This window comes from Diabrotica undecimpunctata, chromosome 6, assembly GCF_040954645.1.
Source record: "Diabrotica undecimpunctata isolate CICGRU chromosome 6, icDiaUnde3, whole genome shotgun sequence".
Taxonomy (NCBI): Eukaryota; Metazoa; Arthropoda; class Insecta; order Coleoptera; family Chrysomelidae; genus Diabrotica; species Diabrotica undecimpunctata.
In genome coordinates this window covers 126,510,404-126,530,615 of record NC_092808.1, presented here as the reverse complement: position 1 = coordinate 126,530,615, position 20,212 = coordinate 126,510,404, and the positions used below count along the sequence as shown (strand labels likewise).

At 34.8% G+C, this 20,212-nt stretch overlaps 1 protein-coding gene across 1 annotated transcript in view; it reads left to right on the top strand.

Moving 5' to 3' along the window:
• The first annotated feature begins 358 nt into the window (after positions 1-358).
• The window catches only part of LOC140442814 (acetylcholine receptor subunit alpha-L1-like), a 29,532-nt gene continuing 9,678 nt past the window's right edge, over positions 359-20,212 (top strand). Inside the window, exons 1-6 of the mRNA XM_072533786.1 lie at positions 359-487; positions 4,325-4,518; positions 5,284-5,393; positions 9,948-10,170; positions 12,041-12,209; positions 17,635-17,787. Coding sequence (XP_072389887.1) covers positions 415-487; positions 4,325-4,518; positions 5,284-5,393; positions 9,948-10,170; positions 12,041-12,209; positions 17,635-17,787 — 922 coding nt within the window. The 5' untranslated portion in view covers positions 359-414. The remainder of the gene's footprint in view (positions 488-4,324; positions 4,519-5,283; positions 5,394-9,947; positions 10,171-12,040; positions 12,210-17,634; positions 17,788-20,212) is intronic.

Here is a 20,212-nt window from a genome sequence, read left to right as displayed (position 1 = left end):
ACATATTTTAACATTATCACAGCTTTTATCGAGGAAGTTAGAGATTTTTAAAATATATTTTGTGTTGAAGATATTTAAAACCTTATAAGAAACTTTTTTTGTTGAGTAACTTAACTTTTTACAAAGCAATATCATCTATTAACTAAATTATAATAAACTGAGTTTGTTGATGGTGATGAACGGTGACAAGATTGTGTTTAATTGAACTAATTATTTTCATATAAATAATTTTTATAAGCCCCAAATATTCCGCCTATGAAATACAGAAATAAAATCATTGAGGCTAATTGACAAAAGTGGGGGAGAAGCGATAAATGTCCACACAGGAAATATTTATCAAATTAAACTTTATTTAGATGATTTTCATTCTTCTTTTAGTTGGGTGTTGTCTTTGCAAAAACTGAGTCCAATATCATGTTAATATATATATTTTTGTACTCAGTTGTATATTTACAAGGCTGTGTTCACTCAAAATTTACTACTACAAGTAAGATTATAATTTATTATTAATGTTAACTGGTTAATCTTTGAATAAAGCCACCTCATCAAAAAATAATAGCTTTTTGTTTAGATAAATCGACAGAATTATAATTTTAGTATAATAATCCTTATAGCGTAAAATATAACCACGTTTTTTATATCATCATCTCATTATCATAATAATCACTATCACATTTGATTTAAATCGCGCACAACGGATTGTTTGTTGTATTGGTCTTCGAATTTTGTGGGTGATAGATCAAAACAACGAACTTCCTGCTTTATCGGCTTCTTTATTTGTTGAGGTTTTTCATATATAATTCACAATATAATCACATCATATTTAAGCTCACATAACTTAGTTTAATTGATTTTTGTTCAATACTAGTTACTCCTGGAACAATTTTTAGAAATATTCTTACAATCTAAGTATTAATTTTAATCAACACCTAAAACCTAATTTCTACTAAAGCCAACTCATTCTTTGATTTTTTTTATTCATATAAGATTTGATGAATTTAAAAACTTACAATGTAGTAAACATGTACTAACTGTGAAGATGTCTATATTGGACAAACCAGACAAAACTGCTTCAATCCAGAATTCGTTCTCACAAATATCACTACGAACACAAATCATGAGAATGGGAAGTAGCGTAAATTTAATTTCAAATAAAATTTAACCGATTATTATCGAATCGAATTATATATCGAATTAAATATCATATCGAATCGATTATCGAATCAAACCAATTATCAAATTGAATCGATTATCGAATTGAATTGATTATCGGATCAATTATCGAATCGAATATATTATCGAATCGACTAGATGATCGAATCGAACCAAATATCAAATCAAATACTAAATCGAATCGAATCAAATCTAATCTTCTTCTTTTTATGATGCCTATCCGTTACGGATGTTGGACACTAACATAGCTATTCTGACTTTGTTGACTGCTGCCCTGAAAAGTCCGGTAGTGGTTAAGTTAAACCATTCTCGCAGGTTATGCAGCCAGGATATTCTTCTTCGTCCTGGACCTCTTTTTCCATGCACTTTACCTTGAATTATGGTTCGAAGTAGGTTGTATCGTTGTTCATTGCGCATTATATGGCCCAGGTATTCTAGTTTGCGACGTTTTATGGTTATGACTAGTTCGCGTTCTTTACCCATTCTATGTAGTACTACTTCTTCGTTGGTAAATCTGTCTATCCAGGAAATCCTCAACATGCGTCTATAGTACCACATCTCAAATGCTTCGAGTCTCTTCAGTGCTGCTTCAGTTAAGGTCCATGAATCGAATCAAATATTGAATCGAATCTATTATCAAATTAAATCGATTATCGAATCAGTTATCGAATCGAATCGGAATCGAATCGCATCAAATATCGAATCAAATCGAATTGATTCGATATTTGATGCGATAATCGAAATCGATTATCGAATTAAATCGATTATTATTCGTAATTGATTTAATATCTTGCAGGATATCATCACACATAAATCCTTCAAACATATCAAAACTTCATTGTGTTTCTCTGAGAAAAGTTTCAGTTCTCGAGATGCAACCGTTATATGGGCTAAGCCGAATGCATGTTCTTAACAATATATTACAGGATCCAACTTGTAAATACAATACATTTTTTAGACGGCTATCGCCGTATTCTCGTTCTCCTCCGCCAATCCTCCCGGTTCAAGGCATGCTCCTCCTCCAAACTTCTCGATTCCATCGCTCTTCTAATTTCTTCATTCCATGAGCGTCGAGGTCTACCTCCTTTTCTTCTTCCAGGGGGCTTCCATCTGTGCAGTTTTTGGGGCCAACGTTCGTCAGGCATTCTCAATAGGTGTCCAAACCATTTTAAACCTCTTCTTTCTATTCTGTCAATGACCGTTTCTGAAGCATTCATGTTATTTCTTATAGATTGGTTGGTCTTCCTTTTCAGCCTTGATGTTCTAGCACTTCTTTTCAAATAATCCATTTCAACTACCAACAATCTTCTCTTCAAGTCTGCTATATTGTCCATTATTTAGAGCCATAACAACCATATTCTTTTTTTGATCCTTTTGGAAATGTTGCGATCCCAACATAAGGAGTTCAGAAATCCTACAATCTTACGTCCCTGATTAATTCGGTGTTTAATTTTGGTTTCTACCAAGCTGTTCTTATCAATGAGTGAACCTAACTATTTAAATTTTCCTATTTTACATATTCTCTGTATAGACGCTTTATCATAAATTCTAGATCATAAAAATCTTGAGCTAGGATGACTTGGTCATCCGTAAAGTTCAGGGAGTACGTCATTTCCTATGGGGATTCCCATTCTCTGGCAGGGGTTTTTTCAATTTTGGAGGGCAGCCTCAATATATTAATTAAATAGTAAGGGTGACATACTGCATCCTTGTCTTAGTCCTTTAGTTACTTTTATTGGCTCTGATAGTCTATTTCCGATTTTTAGGTAAGTAGTGTTATCCCTGTATACTTCTGAGATTATTCCTAAAAGGTATGGACTAATATCGAGTTGTTGTTAAGCTTGCCACAATTTAAGTCTTGGAACTTATACAATATACTTATACAAAGAACACATAAAAATAAGATTTATCCAATTTGGTGCAGTGCTTTTGAAGTTAAGCGCGTACAAACATTTCGGTGATTCATTTTTATTTATATGGTTTTAAATATATGTATCATTATACATTAGAAGTTATCTACGGCATTGTAAGTAGTTTATCAATTATTATTTAACTGAATTAGACAAGTAAAATTAATGAATTGATAATTAAAGAAGATGCGAATAAATTAAGATACGGATTAGTATGTTATTTTTTTCAGCATAACCCTCTGAAGCCGAAATGTCAAATAAATAAATCATATGTATGTCTTATTCCCAATATTATGTTTAATAAAAGTTTAAATGCAAATGAGGGCATAAAAATAAACGGCGAGTTAACAAACAATATAAGATATGCCGACGACACGGTGATCCTTGCCAGTACCATAGACGAATTACAGCAGGTAATGGAAAGAGTTTATTCAGTTAGTGAGGAATACGGCCTGAGCCTCAACTTCAAGAAGACAAAGTGGATGCTGATAAGCAGGAAGCAACAGCCTGCTCGACAGTTACGGATAAGTAACATACTAATTGACCATGTAGAATCTTATGTGTACCTTGGCACCAACGTAAATGCAAAATAAGAACAGGCCACAGAAATTAAGGCGAGAATAGAACGAGCTAGAGCAGCATTTAGCAATATGAAAAAGCTCCTCATAAGCAGGGATTTGTCTCTTCCCCTAAAACTACGTCTAGTTAAATGCTACATTTTTCCGATCTTACTGTATGGTGTGGAGGCCTGGACGCTGACGGAAATGCTCACGAGAAAACTAGAAGCATTCGAAATGTGGGTGTACCGACGCATTCTTCGTATATCCTGGACCGAACATGTCACCAACACAGAGGTAATCCAAAGAATCGGAAAGGAGAAAGAAATCGTGAATACAATTAAACAAAGAAAGCTTGAATATCTAGGCCACATATTGAGACACGATAAGTACCGTCTACTGCAATTGATTGTCCAGGGAAAAATAGACAGTAAGCGAGGGCCAGGCAGGAGAAGACACTCGTGGCTCCAAAATCTGAGGAAGTGGTTCGGGCTCACATCGGTCGAACTATTCAGAAGCGCCGCAAATAAGACCAGAATTGCCATGTTAATAGCCAACGTTCGCAACGGACAGGGCACTTGAAGAAGAAGAAGAAGAAAAGTTTAAAGGTCGTAATGAAACAGGTTTTCCACTTTATCATAATTTAGTCGCATTTTTTATAATTAACATGTTTATAATTTCCAGAGATTGGGCCACAACCGATTTGGAATGAAACATTTACGGACAAACTTCGTCATGATCTGTTGCTAAATTATGACAAATTTTCTAGACCTGCTCAACATTACAATGTAACAACTGTACGATTTGGAATGGGTATACGACATCTTGAGTTTAATGAAATGAAATCATCACTTACAGTTTACGCTTGGTTGCGGATGGTAAGTTAATATTTTAATTATACTTAATATAAAATTTGTGTTACTGTTCAATCACAAATTAAACCCTTTAATTTGTAATCTTACATCGATCCTAGCTTCCCATATACCTATATAATATTTTACCTATTTAATGGAAATTGATGTCTATATTTTAATTACGAGGTTATTTACCTTCCGGTAATATTAGATCAATTGCTAAATTATGTTGCAATAATATTATAATTCGAATTATATTTATGTAAGCACCTAGATACAAAGCTACAAGCTGCAAGTTACAAAGGAGTGGTCTTTTTAATAAATTGTAGTTATATTTGTGAGCTTATAAATAAGGGTTAAACTCTTTTTAGTATTTAGTTTATTAGAATGTTTATCTCAGCCAAGTACGCTAGGTTAGTTTGAAGTTACGTCTAGTGTACTTATTTTGAAGCTAGCTACCAATAAATCATTTACTCCACGACTTCGAATTATTTCACATCGTCGATCGTGAAGTTCGGCCATAGGACACTCGAATTTATATTCGAATTTATGCGCTCAAATTACAATAGGCGATACACCATTAAAAAGAGTGGACATATGCTATTTGGGCTGCAATATTAATAATACTTGGGATCACAGCTACGAAATAAAAACTCATATTGAAAAAGCCAGAAGTTCTTTCAACAGCCTTAGGAAGATTCTCTGCAACTTATTTATTTTTAAATGTTTCATTTATTTAATTATCTTTTGTAAGATATATATTAAATTCATATTTTAATTGTTATATAGAATTGGAACGATGAAAAGTTAAAATGGGATCCTGAAAATTATGGAAATCTTTCAGTTTTACACCTAGCTGAGCATGAACTATGGCAACCGGATATTTATTTATATAACAGGTAAGAATATAAATAGATAATATATATTTTGTATATTATATTATAATAATATATATGTATATATATATATATATATATACATCGTAGACACATTGTATATATATATATATATATATATATATATATATATATATATATATATATATATCTTCTTCTTTTGGTGCCTATCCTCTGTGGATGTTGGCAAATACGTTGGTCCATACAACTTTGTTAGCTGCTCTAAATAGATGTATGGTAGTCATTCCTGCCCACTGTCTGATGTTCTTCGACCACGATGTCCTTCTGCGCCCTTGAGATCTTTTGCCTTCTATCTTGCCTTGTAAAATTAGTTGAATTACTTGATACTTCTCATTGCGCATCACATGCCCTAAGTATGTCATCTTTCTGATTTTCATGATACGCATAATTTCCAGATATTTATTCATACGTTGGATCACGGTGTCGCTTGTAACATGATGGATAGCACCACATTTTGAAGACTTCTAATCGTTTGGATGTTGCCTCCGTTAAGGTCCAGGTTTCGACTCCATATAAAAGGGTAGAAAATACATAGCATCTCAAGACTCGTGTTCTTATATCAATGTTCAAGTGAATATTACATAAAATCTTCCTGAGATGATTGAAGACAGCTCTCGCCTTTTCTATACGACATATGATTTCCTGTGAGGGGTCCCATTCCTTATTTAGGCTGCATCCAAGGTATGTAATTTTGTCGATTATTTTCAAGGGTTCATTATTAGCTGTGAATTGGTGCTGTATTACGTCGTTTTAAGTTACTACAAAAATTTTGGTCTTACAGTTTAATTTCATACCGTATCTGTCACAGGCATCCACTACACGGTCTATTAATGTTAGCAGATCCTCGGTATTATCAGCAATCAAAACCGTATCGTCCGCATATCTTAAATTGTTTATGATTTCACCATTGATTTATATACCTTCTCTTAAACTATTAATAGCTTCCCTGAACAGCATTTCCGAGTAAGTATTGAACGTACTCCCCGTTTTATCGTGAATTCTTGTAAGGCTTCGTTGTCTACTAGTACAGTTGCTCTTTGCTGTAAGTAGGTATAAATTTTTAATTAGGCGTAAATCTTTGTCATCAATACTAGATTCTCTCAGTATCTGAAATAATTTTTGATGTTGCACCTTGTGCACCTAATGCTTTTTCAAAGTCTATAAAGCATGCGTAGACTTCTCAACTTTCGTCTCGAGCTCTTTGTATCAATACTTGTATGGAAAATAGGACCTCTCGCATTACCAGTTTGCTTCTAAACCCAAACTGAACACTGCTAATGTTTTCTTTCTTCTTCTTCGCGTGCCATATCAGAATTATCCGACGTTGGCGATCACCATTGCGAAGGCTTCTCAGATCTTCTGTTTGATGTTTTCTTTAAGTTTTCTATATATGCGAGAGTGAATAACAGAAAGAAGGATTTTGAGTGCATGGCTCATTAAGCTTATAATTCTGTAATTAGAGCATCTGGTGGCATTTGCCTTTTTGGGGATAGGGATGAAGGTGGAAACTAGCCAATATGTAGGAGATTCTTCAGTTTCATAGATTTTGTTCAGTAGACTCGTTAGAAGTTTGAGTTGGTTGTTTTCAAATAGTTTCAATATTTCAGCTTGTATGTTATTAGGTTCAAGTGCTTTGTTGGTTTTTAGTCTTTTTATTGCATATGTTACTTCACTGAGCGTTATTTCTGCTCCTTAACATCTAAAAACACTGACTTCTGTCTCTTGCTCTTCCTTGAATAATTCTTCCATGTATTGCCTCCATCTCTCAAGTATTCTTTCATGTTCATAGAGCAGATTGTTGTGCTCGTCTAGTATTAAGTTATGACTTCGTGATCCGTTTCCTCGCGTTAAGTTTTTGATCTTTTTATGTAGGTTAAAAGTGTCATGCTTCTGTTCTAGGGATTCTATTTCTATGTATTGATCTTGTAGTCATGATTCTCTTGCTTCTTTAATCTCTTTCTTAATGTTTTGTTTATTTCTTTGTACCTTTCCTCATTCATATTTCTGTGTTTTCTTCGTTCTTCCATTAGCTCTAATATTTCTTGTCTCATCCATGGCTGTTTCTTTATATTGTTTTCTGATTTAAGTTTATTATCTACCACTGAATTACAGAGTCCAATATGGATAAAATAGTAAAAGCACAAAGAGCGATGGAAAGATCAATGATCGGGGTGAGACTTATAGACAAAAAACAAACAAATGGATTAGAAAAAACCAAAGTAAAAGACGCAGGAGAACATGCTGCCAAATTAAAATTTAGCTTCGCAGGACACAATGCCCGACTGAAGGATAAGTGATGGAACCACGAAATACAACAATGGACGCCATGGTTAGGAAAGAGAAGCAGAGGAAGACCACAAATAAGATGGGCTGATGACATTAAGAAGATCGGAGGATACAACTGGAAGCAATTGGCGCAAAATAGAAGACACTGGATTGATTTGGGAGAGGCCTATGTCCAAAGTTGGATTACTTAAGGCTGAAGAAGAAGAATTAACAGATTTTTTTGATTTTATTCCACATATCATCTACAATTATGTTTTCTTGATTAATATCTGAGATTACCATGCTGTTTATTTTGTTGTTAATTTCCTATTTGACTTCTTCTCTTGTGGTTTTATCTTTCAACTTCTGGATGTTCGGATTTCTTTCCAGGCTACTAGCACTTCTTGCCGAAATATTGCTAGAGTCTAGGTGGAGTTCTAGGTGCCGAAATCAACAAATCAACAAATATTGGTGGGGAATAAGCTTAGTGTGCCCATTATTTGGACTTTGTTTCTCGAGTTTTGGGTGTATATTTAGTCAAGTGTTATTTATGGTATTTAAATTATGAAATCTCGTAACCTAATCTTCATATTATGGCAAAAACGTGGTAAAAATAGTAACTAACGATAGTCTTTGCTCCGGTATCGGCTAAGTATTTTTTCGTCTTCAATTTTGACTTAAAATTCTGTAATCACTTTCATTTAAGATACCTATTAATCTACTATTATATTTCACGTTTAGTGGTACATAATACAATAATCATCATAGAGGACCTTTTCAATTAGATATATTCGGGGAGGTACCAATGTTTTCAAGTCACTGATGGCTTAGAATGTAGAATAGAGCAGAAGACAGAAGAAGATGGAGAAGTATCAACAAGCACTTTAGTGAAAAAATAAAGTAATCCAAATGTACTTTTTTACTCTAGGACTAGAAGGCCTATTGTGCACCGTAAAATTATAAATTAAATATGGTTGGGTATCTCCTACGGATTCACAATTAGCGACTATACAATCACGCTGAAATTCAGCAAAGCAGCTGTTAGCCATTGAAGTCATCATCATCATCTTCGGCTAGACAATCCTCTGTGGATCTTCAATACAATCGTATTGTCTGGCATTCGTATTATGTGTTCAGCCCATCTAAAATTCTGTGTTTTAATGAACGTTAGGACATCTTGTTCATTAACCCTTTCGATACTGTTGTCGTAAAAGTACGAATTTCATTTGCAGCTTTGATGAGTGGGCGCTGTAATATTACGCAAATTAATCTCCATCGTTAAGGTTCTGTCACCGGACATTCTTAAGTATTTACATCTTTGAAGAGCTATCATCGTAAAAGTACGTTCTACATTGTCTATCTTGCTTACTAGTATCGTTCATGTACGTTACGATCCACAAATACATCATACTGATGCCTTACATACATGGCATCATATCACCCACCCTAGCGTCGTACTTTCTGAATATCGTTTTTTTGAAGTTTTACGAAAAAAATCCACTAATTCGATAAAACCAATATAAAGAAACTTGCGACAAACGAAAAACGATTCAACCACTTCAATATAAAGAATTTAAACTACTGAGTGGCCGTCTCGATTGCGAAGTGCAAAATTCTCCCGGCGCCGTATATGAGCAACGCACAACCGATACTTTTCCCGTAGCGAAAGGGTTAAACAATTGGTATAATTCGAATTTATATTTTTTGCGCCACCCACCTTGGTCATTTATAGTTCCAAATATTTTGCGCAGTGTTTAACGCTCGAATATTCCCAAAAGTCTTTCTTCCTTCTGCGTTATAGTCCATGTTTTCGTCCCATATGTGAGGACCAGCCTCAACATTGTTTTGTATATAATAATATTAGTTCTTCTTTGGATATTTCTTGAGTGGAATTGTTTTTGGACTTCATAGTATGTCCTATTTGTAAGGTTTATTCGTCTTTTAATTTTTTCGCTAATTTTGTTAATGGTAGTCACTAGCGAGCCAAGGTATGTCAAGCTGTGAACACGTTTAAAGATATGACTTCAAAACTTCTCGCTTGCTACGCCCTGTTATGTCAATGTCATCAGCGTATGCCAAGAAACATTGAAGTATTTGTGCAAATATAGATTTGCGTAGGTTATCTTAGTTTATATCGTGTATGTTGCGTCATATCAAATAAAAATCGTTAAGCGAATGATCAGAAGACATTACTGGAAAATTTATTTTGTAATGCAGATCAATGAGTTCTCTTAAAATCATAGCTATACTAAATATTATCATTTATTTTAGTGCCACTAGTACTGCCGTTAATCAATTTGGAAATACGCATTTCCTAGTTTATTCGGATGGAAAAGTTTTATGGGTTCCTCCAGCACAATTGGTGGTACTATGCGGATTAAACTTAAAATATTGGCCATTCGATACACAAGAATGTTCTATGAAGTTCGGATCTTGGACATACAGTGGCGATCAAATTGATCTGCTTCATTATAATGAAAATGCTGAAGTTGGGGTAAGAAAGTTATTTTACCTTTTGTGTTTATTTACAGATGGCTTCCAAAGAAAACATCGCTTTTGACATCTAAACATATACACAGAAACACATGCTAAGAATAATACTGTTACAAGAATTAATATTAAACTCAACAGGCTTCCGGGTTGAATCTCGTCGAGCTTTCGACATCCTCTTTGATGTCTTATTTAGGGCTTCCGAGGTCTCAATCTCCAGCCACTAATACAATGATAACTAATCAATGCATTACTTCTACTGGGAACAGCGGACGGTTAATTTATAGTGTCGATGGTGACGTGGTTTGGGTGGAGGTTCGCGTGGGGGTTGACGTGGGGGTTGCCGCAGTGGTTTGCGCGAACATTTCTGACCACATGAGTTTGATTGGAGGGTCGAGCGGATGATATTTTCTTTATGAGAGGTATCCATGTCAAAGGTAACCGGATACCATCATCTCTTTTATTGAGACCATTTGACCTTTTTTCGATTTCGATGGCTTCTCGGAAAATTCTTGGATTATATAAGTGGATGGGGGCTATGGTTCTGGAGTTTTCAAAATCAATTTTATGACCTATATAAAGATAGTATTGACCTAGAGCTGAAATTGAATCGGAATTGCGAACAGAAACTGAATGTTCATAAATCCTATTTTTGGATTCTATGATTTGTTTGGCCTATATAAGATCGGGGGCAGTCTGCATAAGGAATTTCATAAATTACGTATTGTTTATTTGCAATGTTGTCTTTGATTGATCGGACAAGAGATGAAAGTTTTTGTTGGGGGGTAAATATTGTCTTTATTCCTTTTTGTTTAAGAATTTTGTCGATTTTGTCAGTGATACTTTTGATTTGAAGAAAAGTATTCGTGTGATGAGGGCATGAATCTTTGGGTTGAGATTGAGTGGGAGATTGATGTCTGTGGATGCTTCTATTATTGTGATTTTTGCGGCAACCGTTTTGGATGATGGTTTGTTTTAAACTAGAGGCTCTACTTGCATCATCGCAAAGGCATATTGATCTGAAGATAAGGATATTACTGACTGAATTAATTTTTGAGGGTTGATGATGAGAGTTGGCATGCAAGTGAGGATTGGTATGGGTGGGTTTTTGATAAACAGAGTGATGGAAATCTTGGACTTAAAAATGGTGATTCTTTATGATAACGTTGAGAAAGGGTAAAGATGAATCCGTTTCCACCTCCATCGTGAACTGGATACTAGGATACTGGATACCATTCAGATGGGTCTGAGAAGATACCAAAGCATACCTGCCGTGGGGCAAAATGACGAATATATCATCAACATGTCGTGGAATACATGTGGGTTTGAGCAATGATGTGGATAGTGATCGGGACTCGAAGTCTTCCATAAAGATTTTGACAATTACTGTAGATAGTGGGGAGCCCATTGGGGCACCATTTATTTGTCTGTAGAATTGATATTGGAAGATGAAATAAGTGTTGGACATACTACTTTATAGACGTTTTTCTCTGATGATGATCTGATAGAATCGAAAACGGTTTGAAAATTTATAAATCCATTTTGGATAATTTAAAAAAAAATAAAGAAAAATTTTATTCCATTTTACAAAGGACGATTTTACTTCATTGTAAGATTTTTAAACTATGGTATACAGCCAATCACTGGGAATTTCACTTTTACATTTTTGTTATTGAAGTATTTTAGTGTTGTGTCTACTATTATTTGGAGGTCTTCGTAAAATTTCAACCTATGTTTGTTTTAATTAGCAGTTCTCGGGGCCATATAGACTTACCTTTTTTTAAACTGAAATAAAAACAAAATGAGTACCCATAAAAATGGAACTAAGACGTCAATACACTTTGATACATTTAAACACTTATTTTTAATTTTAGCTAGAATTTATAATAAACAATTCAGAATGGGAACTAACTAAGGCTGTCCAGACACGACACGTAAAATATTATTCGTGTTGCGCTGAAGCTTATCCAGATATAACAGTAAATTTAACGTTAAATAGGATATCTACTTCGTACAAAGCGATTATAGTGACGCCTGCATTTGGTAAGTTTTAAAAATAATAAGTATGTACTATCACACAAAAAAAAATTCGAAGATATATCTAATAATATGTCTGTAAAGTTATCATATCCATTTTATAGGGCCGAATTCAGACTAAAACTATATTTTATTGCTAATTTATTACGGAAAGAAAAACTTTATTGTTGTAGCCATTTCCGAGAAACAGTGGGTATGGTAACTTTACCGTAAAGCCAGCATAGCCATAACTATATCTCGGCAATGATAGGGGATACGGACCCTTGGCAGGACCCTTAAGCTAGCGAGGACACATGAGCGGGGGTCCAATTTAACCCATGCCATATTTTTTGACCCATTTTTCACTAATTTAGTGCCACCCTAATAAATTTTCACTATCAAACCACTCTTAAGGGGAGCGATTCTGCTTGCTTAAGATTCAAGCTAGCAGCATTAAAAAAAAAACTTTTTGCCTAAGGCATATCCTTTCACTAATTTATTACCACCCTAATAGTTTTTTACCATCAAACCTACCCCTAATGAGAGCGATTCCGCTAGCTTAATATTCAAGCTAGCAGAATTTAAAAAAAAATTGATTTACCACAGTGTTCTGCTAGGATTTTACGAATTCATTACCACCCTACTAATTTTTCATCCCTTAACTACCCCTTATGGGAAGTCAATAATTCTGTCGGGTTAAATTTTAAGGTGACAAACTCTTCTTTTACAATTTCACTGTCCTCGACTTATAACTGAAATAAAAAGTGTTCTGTTAAGTTTTTACTAAACTTTGACCACTCTGATAATTTTCCACCCCTAAACTAATATTATTTTGAAACGTTTCCGCTTGCTTAATAAGCTTAATATGCGAGCAAAAAATATTTTTGAAATACCACAGTGCTCTAGGTTTTTATGAATTTATTACCCCCCTAGTAATTTTTCACCCCTCGAATAACCCTTGTGGGAAATCAATAATTCTGCTAGGTTAAAATTTAAGGTAAAGAAATTATTTTTTTATAATTTTACTGTGATCTAAAAATAGGAAACTGCTAGTTTTACTAAATGTTAACCAAATACACCAATTAGACCATTTATATTAGCTGAAGACAAAAAAAAATCTTTTCGGAAATACGAAATACTACAGTGTTGTGCTAGATTTGTACCCTTTAACTATCCTCTATATTCTGCTAGGCTTTTTATTTTTTATTTACTTTATTGCTTTTAATAACATAGTAAGAGTAGTACAATTAAATACCAAACGTACAAATATCGTAAACCAAAAAATAACGAAAAAAACTATACCAGAATAAGGTTTACAATACCGAATAAAGTACCTATACCATTCATTGATTATAGATGCCCTGAGTTTAAGCACACTCGAGATAAAATTAAAAATTGCTTAAGTGGAATCAGGTAATGGATTGCCAAGAAAAATTTTGCTAAGTTAAAATTTAAGGTGATAAAAAATCTATTGTTACAATTTTACTGTACACTACTTGTAACTGAAAGTATAAATTGTTCGCTAGGTTTTTACTGAATTTGATCCACCATCATAATTGTTGACGACCTAAGCCACAGTTAATGAGAAATATTCCACAAGCAACAGATTCATGCTAGCTGAATGTAAAATCTTTTTGGAAATACAAAAGTGTTCTGCTAGATTTTTACTATATTTTTACCAGACTAGTCATATTTTTCCATACTCAAATAAGACGGAAATTACAGGTTGGTCAGAACATTTGCGTAGTGAAATAATACGTACATTAATTATATATATATATATATATATATATATATATATATATATATATATATATATATATATATATATATATATATATATATACGCGTAGAGATGCATGCAACGGAATATGAAAGTGGACTGAATAAACGCTCTGCTCTTTAATTTAATCATGTATAAATTTATCAAGAGCTTCATTAAAAAAAAGAGGATACAGATTGGGGAAAAGAAGCCAAAATACTTTTTTCAAGAAAAAAGAAATTTTTTTTCAAAAAACAGATCAGCTGTATTCAAAACTATCAGAACTTAAAATTCAGACTCCCATAAACATCACCTATTTACTCTCCTTAGATAGTAGAGAAGTATAGGAACTAATATGTAACTTTCTTTTTGAAGTTGGATCCATTATTTAAAAACTAATATCTTACAATTAATTACAATTCTGTGGCTAAAGCACTGGTTTGCCAACTCACCAAACCAAACACACACACACACACAAAGTATTTTATGATGAAGATAGTTTACAAAGACTATGCAGCAGAAAGAAGGCCCGATACAACTACAACAGAAAGAATATTGAAAAGGGCAGAGCGTTAGAGTAAATGTACTAAAAGATCGAAAAATATAAGAGGAGTGAAGGCATCAAAGGAAATTGTAATGTACACGGTATAAACGACTGGATACTAAACAGAATACAGGAGTCAAATTGATCAAATAGCAAGAGATGAGAAAGTAGACTTTCTTATAACAAGAAATAAGAAGAAGAACGCTTAAACAAAAAACTTCTTGCAACAGGACATAGAAGCCTGATGCACGTAGTCGTATATGCATAAGGTTGGGGAGAGCATTTCGCAGTACACAATCTAAGTTTTTGCAGTTGTTTTATGTTGAGAGATAATGCCCGAGCCCATACATATGAACAGTTATCCAGCATCTTAAAAATGCCCGAGTTTCCCACGCTTGTATGGTCAACTAAAAGTTGATTATTATTATTACATAGAACATCTCTTCTACAAAATTTCACGTCCAAAGTTCAAAAGCAGAGTTAAGCAATATAATGGAATGTTGGCCAAAATTACGAAAACTGAAAAATTGGACTATCGACCCATCATTACGATTCTGTTTTTTGGCAGGGTTCAGTACTAGGTCCCATCCTGTGGAATGTTCTGTACGACGTGACGAGGTGCTGAGGCCACAGATGTCAAGGGGATGCACTCTTGTAGCTTATGCCGATGATCTCGCACTGGTTGGAGTCAGAAAACGGACATGGATAATGCGGCTAACACAGCCCTGAGTCGCATTAGTAGGTGGATCAGAGAGAACTATCTACAGCCAGCGCCTCAGAAAACTGAGGTGTTAGTTCTCAAAGGGAACCAGAAAAAATCCTCTCTTCACTTTATAATGGAAGGTGTGGAGGTTGCACCGGTTAAATCGATTAAGTATCTGGGAGTCTGGTTGTCGGAAGGACTAAGGTTCGGAGTACACATCCAAATGACGGTAGAGAAAGCGAACTGAAATCTGGAGGCGTTGATACAGCTGATGCCAAACATTGGAGGCCCAGGTAGCACCAAAAGAAAGGTGCCAAATGGAGTTTTCCAGTCGGTGGTAACCTATGCTGCCCCCGTGTGATGTAGCGTACCAAACACTACGAAATACGCTAAGCTGATGGAGACTTCGCAAAGGAGAATGATCCTCAGAGTATCTAGCGCATATAGGACAGTTTCAAATGAGGCTCTATATGTCATTGGAGCGGCGATACCGATGTATCGCCGCTGTTTTGTTGTGCAAAGAGCGAGCGAGGGTGTATGTGAGGAGGATGGATGTAAATATAGATGAGAATGAGAGAGAAAGAATGATAGTAGAGTGGCAGGGAGAATGGGCGAATGATAGCGGTAAGGCAAGGTGGACAGAGGAGCTTATTCCCGATCTGAGACCGTGGTGGGAATGTAAGTTCAGGAAACCAGACTACTTCCTGACGCAGTTTCTGACCGGACATGGTAGTTTGGCACCTTCACAAATCGAATATGCAAATCTGCCTCGGCAGACTGTACTGTTTGTGGGGTACCGGACGCTCCCGCTCACATATTTAACTGCCACAGATGGGAAAATGAGAGGGGATATTTCGAGAAGCGAATGGGTTTCGAGTTGGACGAAGAAACATTGAAAACATAATGTTGAGAGGAGAGAAAGAATGGAGAGAAGTACACTGTCTGATTTCTGGGATGAAGAAAAAAGAGCAAGAGGACAGAGGAGGAAATTGAGCCAGGGATCTGAAATTTATGGTTAATATTATTTATTAGTTTATGGCTTAACGTGAAACATTTTCTGATTTACAGTTAAAAAAAAAGTTTCTGTATTTGAGGGGGTAAAGAAATCAGCTGATTTACTCTTGGCAATATATTTAATACCCCTGAAGTCAGTATCATCTGTATGCAACCGTGAAAATGAGTTTCCAAGTTTTAAAAGAGATAGATTTTTCATTGAAGAAAAAAAGATCGGAAACTCCAGTTTCTATGTCCATCACTTAAATAAATGTAGTTCATCTCATGATTTTATCAGATTTTCAAATTGGGCTAAAACAAGAATTTGAGGCAAGACTCAAAACAATTTTAAATAATCGATCGAAAGAAGACACTGTGTTTTCAAGGCCTAGACATTTCTTCTTAAAAAATTTACTGAAAAATTTCTTGCTTTAGTTTCTTGACAAGAAGAATTCATGATTGATTTTCTGGATAAAGGTAGTAATGCGAAGCATTACTAGATTGCAGACGACAAACACTTTTTGAAGACTCCAAAAGCATATGGTACCACTCTACTAGACTTGTGCAGGCGAGTACGGGGTTCCAGCATTTAGCTGCAGCCGACCCGATTATAACAGATTGATTTTTTGGATAAGAGTAGACTAATAACTGAGAATTATCATTTGACGTTATTGATCACTCTATGAGACAAAAATTACGAAGAGAAACGCTGTCAAAAAGTGTGTTTTTATGTAATTACATGTCTGTTATGTTAGCTAACCTTCACAGACAAAATAAAGGAACTCCACAGTTCATTGAAATGTAAATGAGGTAAAGCAATATAATGGAATGTTGGCCAAAATTGCGAAAACTGAAAAATTGGACTATCGACCCATCATTAAGTTTCTGTATTTCCGCATGCTTCCGTACTAGGTCCCATCCTGTGGAATGTTCTGTACGACGAGTTGCTGAGGCACAGATGTCAAGGGGATGCACTCTTGTAGCTGACAATTGCCCAATTGAAATTGCTTAATATGAAGATTAGTTTAATTTTAAATTCTTGGTTAGAAGGGGGGAATAAGCACACAGAGACATATAGTTATAGGTATATAGTTCTTAAAGAGCAGTGCATACATCCAGTTTCTTTGATTAAATTTGTAATTTGTGGAAGTTTGACGTTTTGATTGTGTTGATATCGTTTTTGCTATATCTTTATGTTGAAAGCGTAACAGATTTATTGATTTATAGAGCTACATTAATGAGTAAAATATCTTATGGTGTTATATCTAAACGAGTTATATGTTGTATTCTGAACATTGAATACAATGAGACCTTATCATTTTTACCAAATATATTAGTTTTTCACATACAGTGGTATAGTAATAGGTATCGCAAGTATAAATTTTAAACACATCAATATCTTTTAAACAATACAGTACTCTAATAATTATTTTTAAATATTTATTTTTAGTGGTGATTATGTTAACAATGTTAAGTTTCACTCTACCTCCTCAAGCTGGTGAGAAAATTATCATAAATGCTTGTACAGCGATAGTAGTATGCCTTTTTACGTTATATTTTACACAAAAGCTACCGATGATGGGCGCCGAAACACCGTTGATTGGTAAGTTCCTTTAAATTTAAAACAAATGAAACAATAATTATTTCTCATCATCATTATCATCGCCCTACAGCCCTTCGTGGGCCTTGGCCCGCTTGAAGACGTCCTTCCATTCGGCTCTATCAAATGCCCTCCTTCTTCATACTCTAATTAAAATAGTTTTGAGATCCTCTTCCACGACGTTAAGAAATCTCTAGTTCTAGTTCTTACTGGGTTTTGGAACATGGATATTCTGGTGGAGTTTCCAGGGTTCATTCTTAACCCGGCATTAGACACGTGGCGTGTGAGAAACCTCAGTGTTCAGAGAGTAACCGTTATAAGCTCAAACTTCTCTCCAAATGCCAACAGCGCTTCAGTCAGGTCAATCGGCAACTGATATACCGTGAGGGCGTGTGGCCTGGTGTGGCTTTCAAGTTGTCTGGGGTTTAGCACACCCCACGTGTCAGAACTGGCAAGTTTATTTTTTCCGTTTTTATTTAGTACTTCGACGTAATTTTCAAAGGTAAGCCATCTTATATATACTATTTATATTGAGTTATTCATAATTTCACTCTCGTAAATTTGGAAAAAATGGGCGACTATGAAAAAGCAGGCTCATCTCATGTTTGTGTGGGAAGAGTGTGAAAATGAAGACGAATTTATTGATCAAGATAATTCAACGATATAAGACAATATTGAGAATGTAAGTATCAACAGAGATTATCCCGATATGGAACAAGAACCCGAAGAAGAAGATGGAAGTCAACAAGCTGTTGTAGAAAGTATCAAACAAGGTTGTTATTATTCTGGAAAGATTGGAATGAAATAAAGTAAATAACCCAATAACTGAAATGTTCGAACAAGAGCAGAAAACTTAATTACACATTTAACGGGAGTCAAAAATCACGCACAGCATGCCAAGACACTAATTGAGTGCTTTCTGCTATTTATTGATGGACAAATGATTGCTGACTTGGTTAAGCATACTAACCAACGAATTGCAGAACAATCTGAAAGTTGGAAGAACTCTCCAGATTATGGGAACACATCTGTGATAGAAATCAAGGCTCTGTTGGGGCTTCTTTATCTGTCTGGTGGATTCAGAAATAACCATCGTCATTTATATGAATTGTGCAACACTAATAGAACAGGAATGGATGTTTTTCCTTGAACAATGAGCCAACGTCGATTCGAATTTTTAATTTCATCTCTAAGATTCGATAACAAACAAAACCGTGAAGGAACAGTCAAGTTAGATAAACTGGCTCATATTCGAGGTTTATTCGACAGATTTGTGGAAAATTGCAAATCTGCATATTCTTTCTGTGAATTTTTGACAATTGACGAGAAGCTTGAATCGTTCAGAGGGAGATGTACTTTCAGGCAATATATGCCAAATAAGCCATCGAAATATGGAATCAAGGTACATGCATTAGTTGACGCACGTACGAACTACCTACTCAATATGGAAGTGTATGTGGGACAACAGCCGGAAGGTCCATTCCGAATTAGCTATTCCCCGAAAGACATTGTAGAAAGATTGTTGGCTCGCGTGTCTCGGACCAAACGCAATATAACGTTTGATAACTAGTAACTAGTAACGTTTGATCTCTTGGTGAAGTTTCGCGAGACTCATAATTTAACTGCAGTAGGTACTATCAGAAAAAATAAGCCTGATTTTCCCATAGAATTCCTGCAAGGGAAAGGAAGAGAAGTTTTTTCCAGTATATTTGGATTTCAGAACAGATACACTATTTTTTCGTATGTACCAAAGAAAGGAAAAGTTGTTTTACTTATATCTTCTCTCCATCATGATACAATAGTAACAGATACTCATAATCAAGAAATTTACTACCAACGTCTTTGTCACTGAATATATCACCAAGTATAGAGAAACCTATCTAAAACTTATCAAAACAGCTAAAAAAATATACTATCAAAATCGTCTGATAAAAATCATCTGATCGTCTGATCGTCATTTTGATAAAAAAAACTAAATTTCTACGGAATTCGAGGTATTTCTTTGAATTGGCTCCAATCTTACTTGAGAAATAGGAAACAACTAGTTAGAGCAAATGACACTGACTCTAGTCACAAAAGCATTGTACGTGGAGTACAACAAGGTTCAATATTGGGTCCTCTACTTTTCCATATCTTTATAAATGACATCACTAACTTAAAAATCGATGGAAATTTTGTTTTTGCTGATGATATCAGTATTACCTGGAGGAACTCTAATATTGCAACTCTTCATGCAACTATAACTTCCGATCTACTTAAAATAAAAACGTGGTCCGGCTCTAATTTACTCTCTTTTAACGTGGATAAGACAGTAGAATTATCCTATAAAGGAGCTCTTCAACCCTTGCTTCTTAAAACTGCCAGATCAGTACCGTTGGTTCTGTAAAATTTCTTAGATAGTCAAGTTAGTTTCTTAGATTTCAATAAT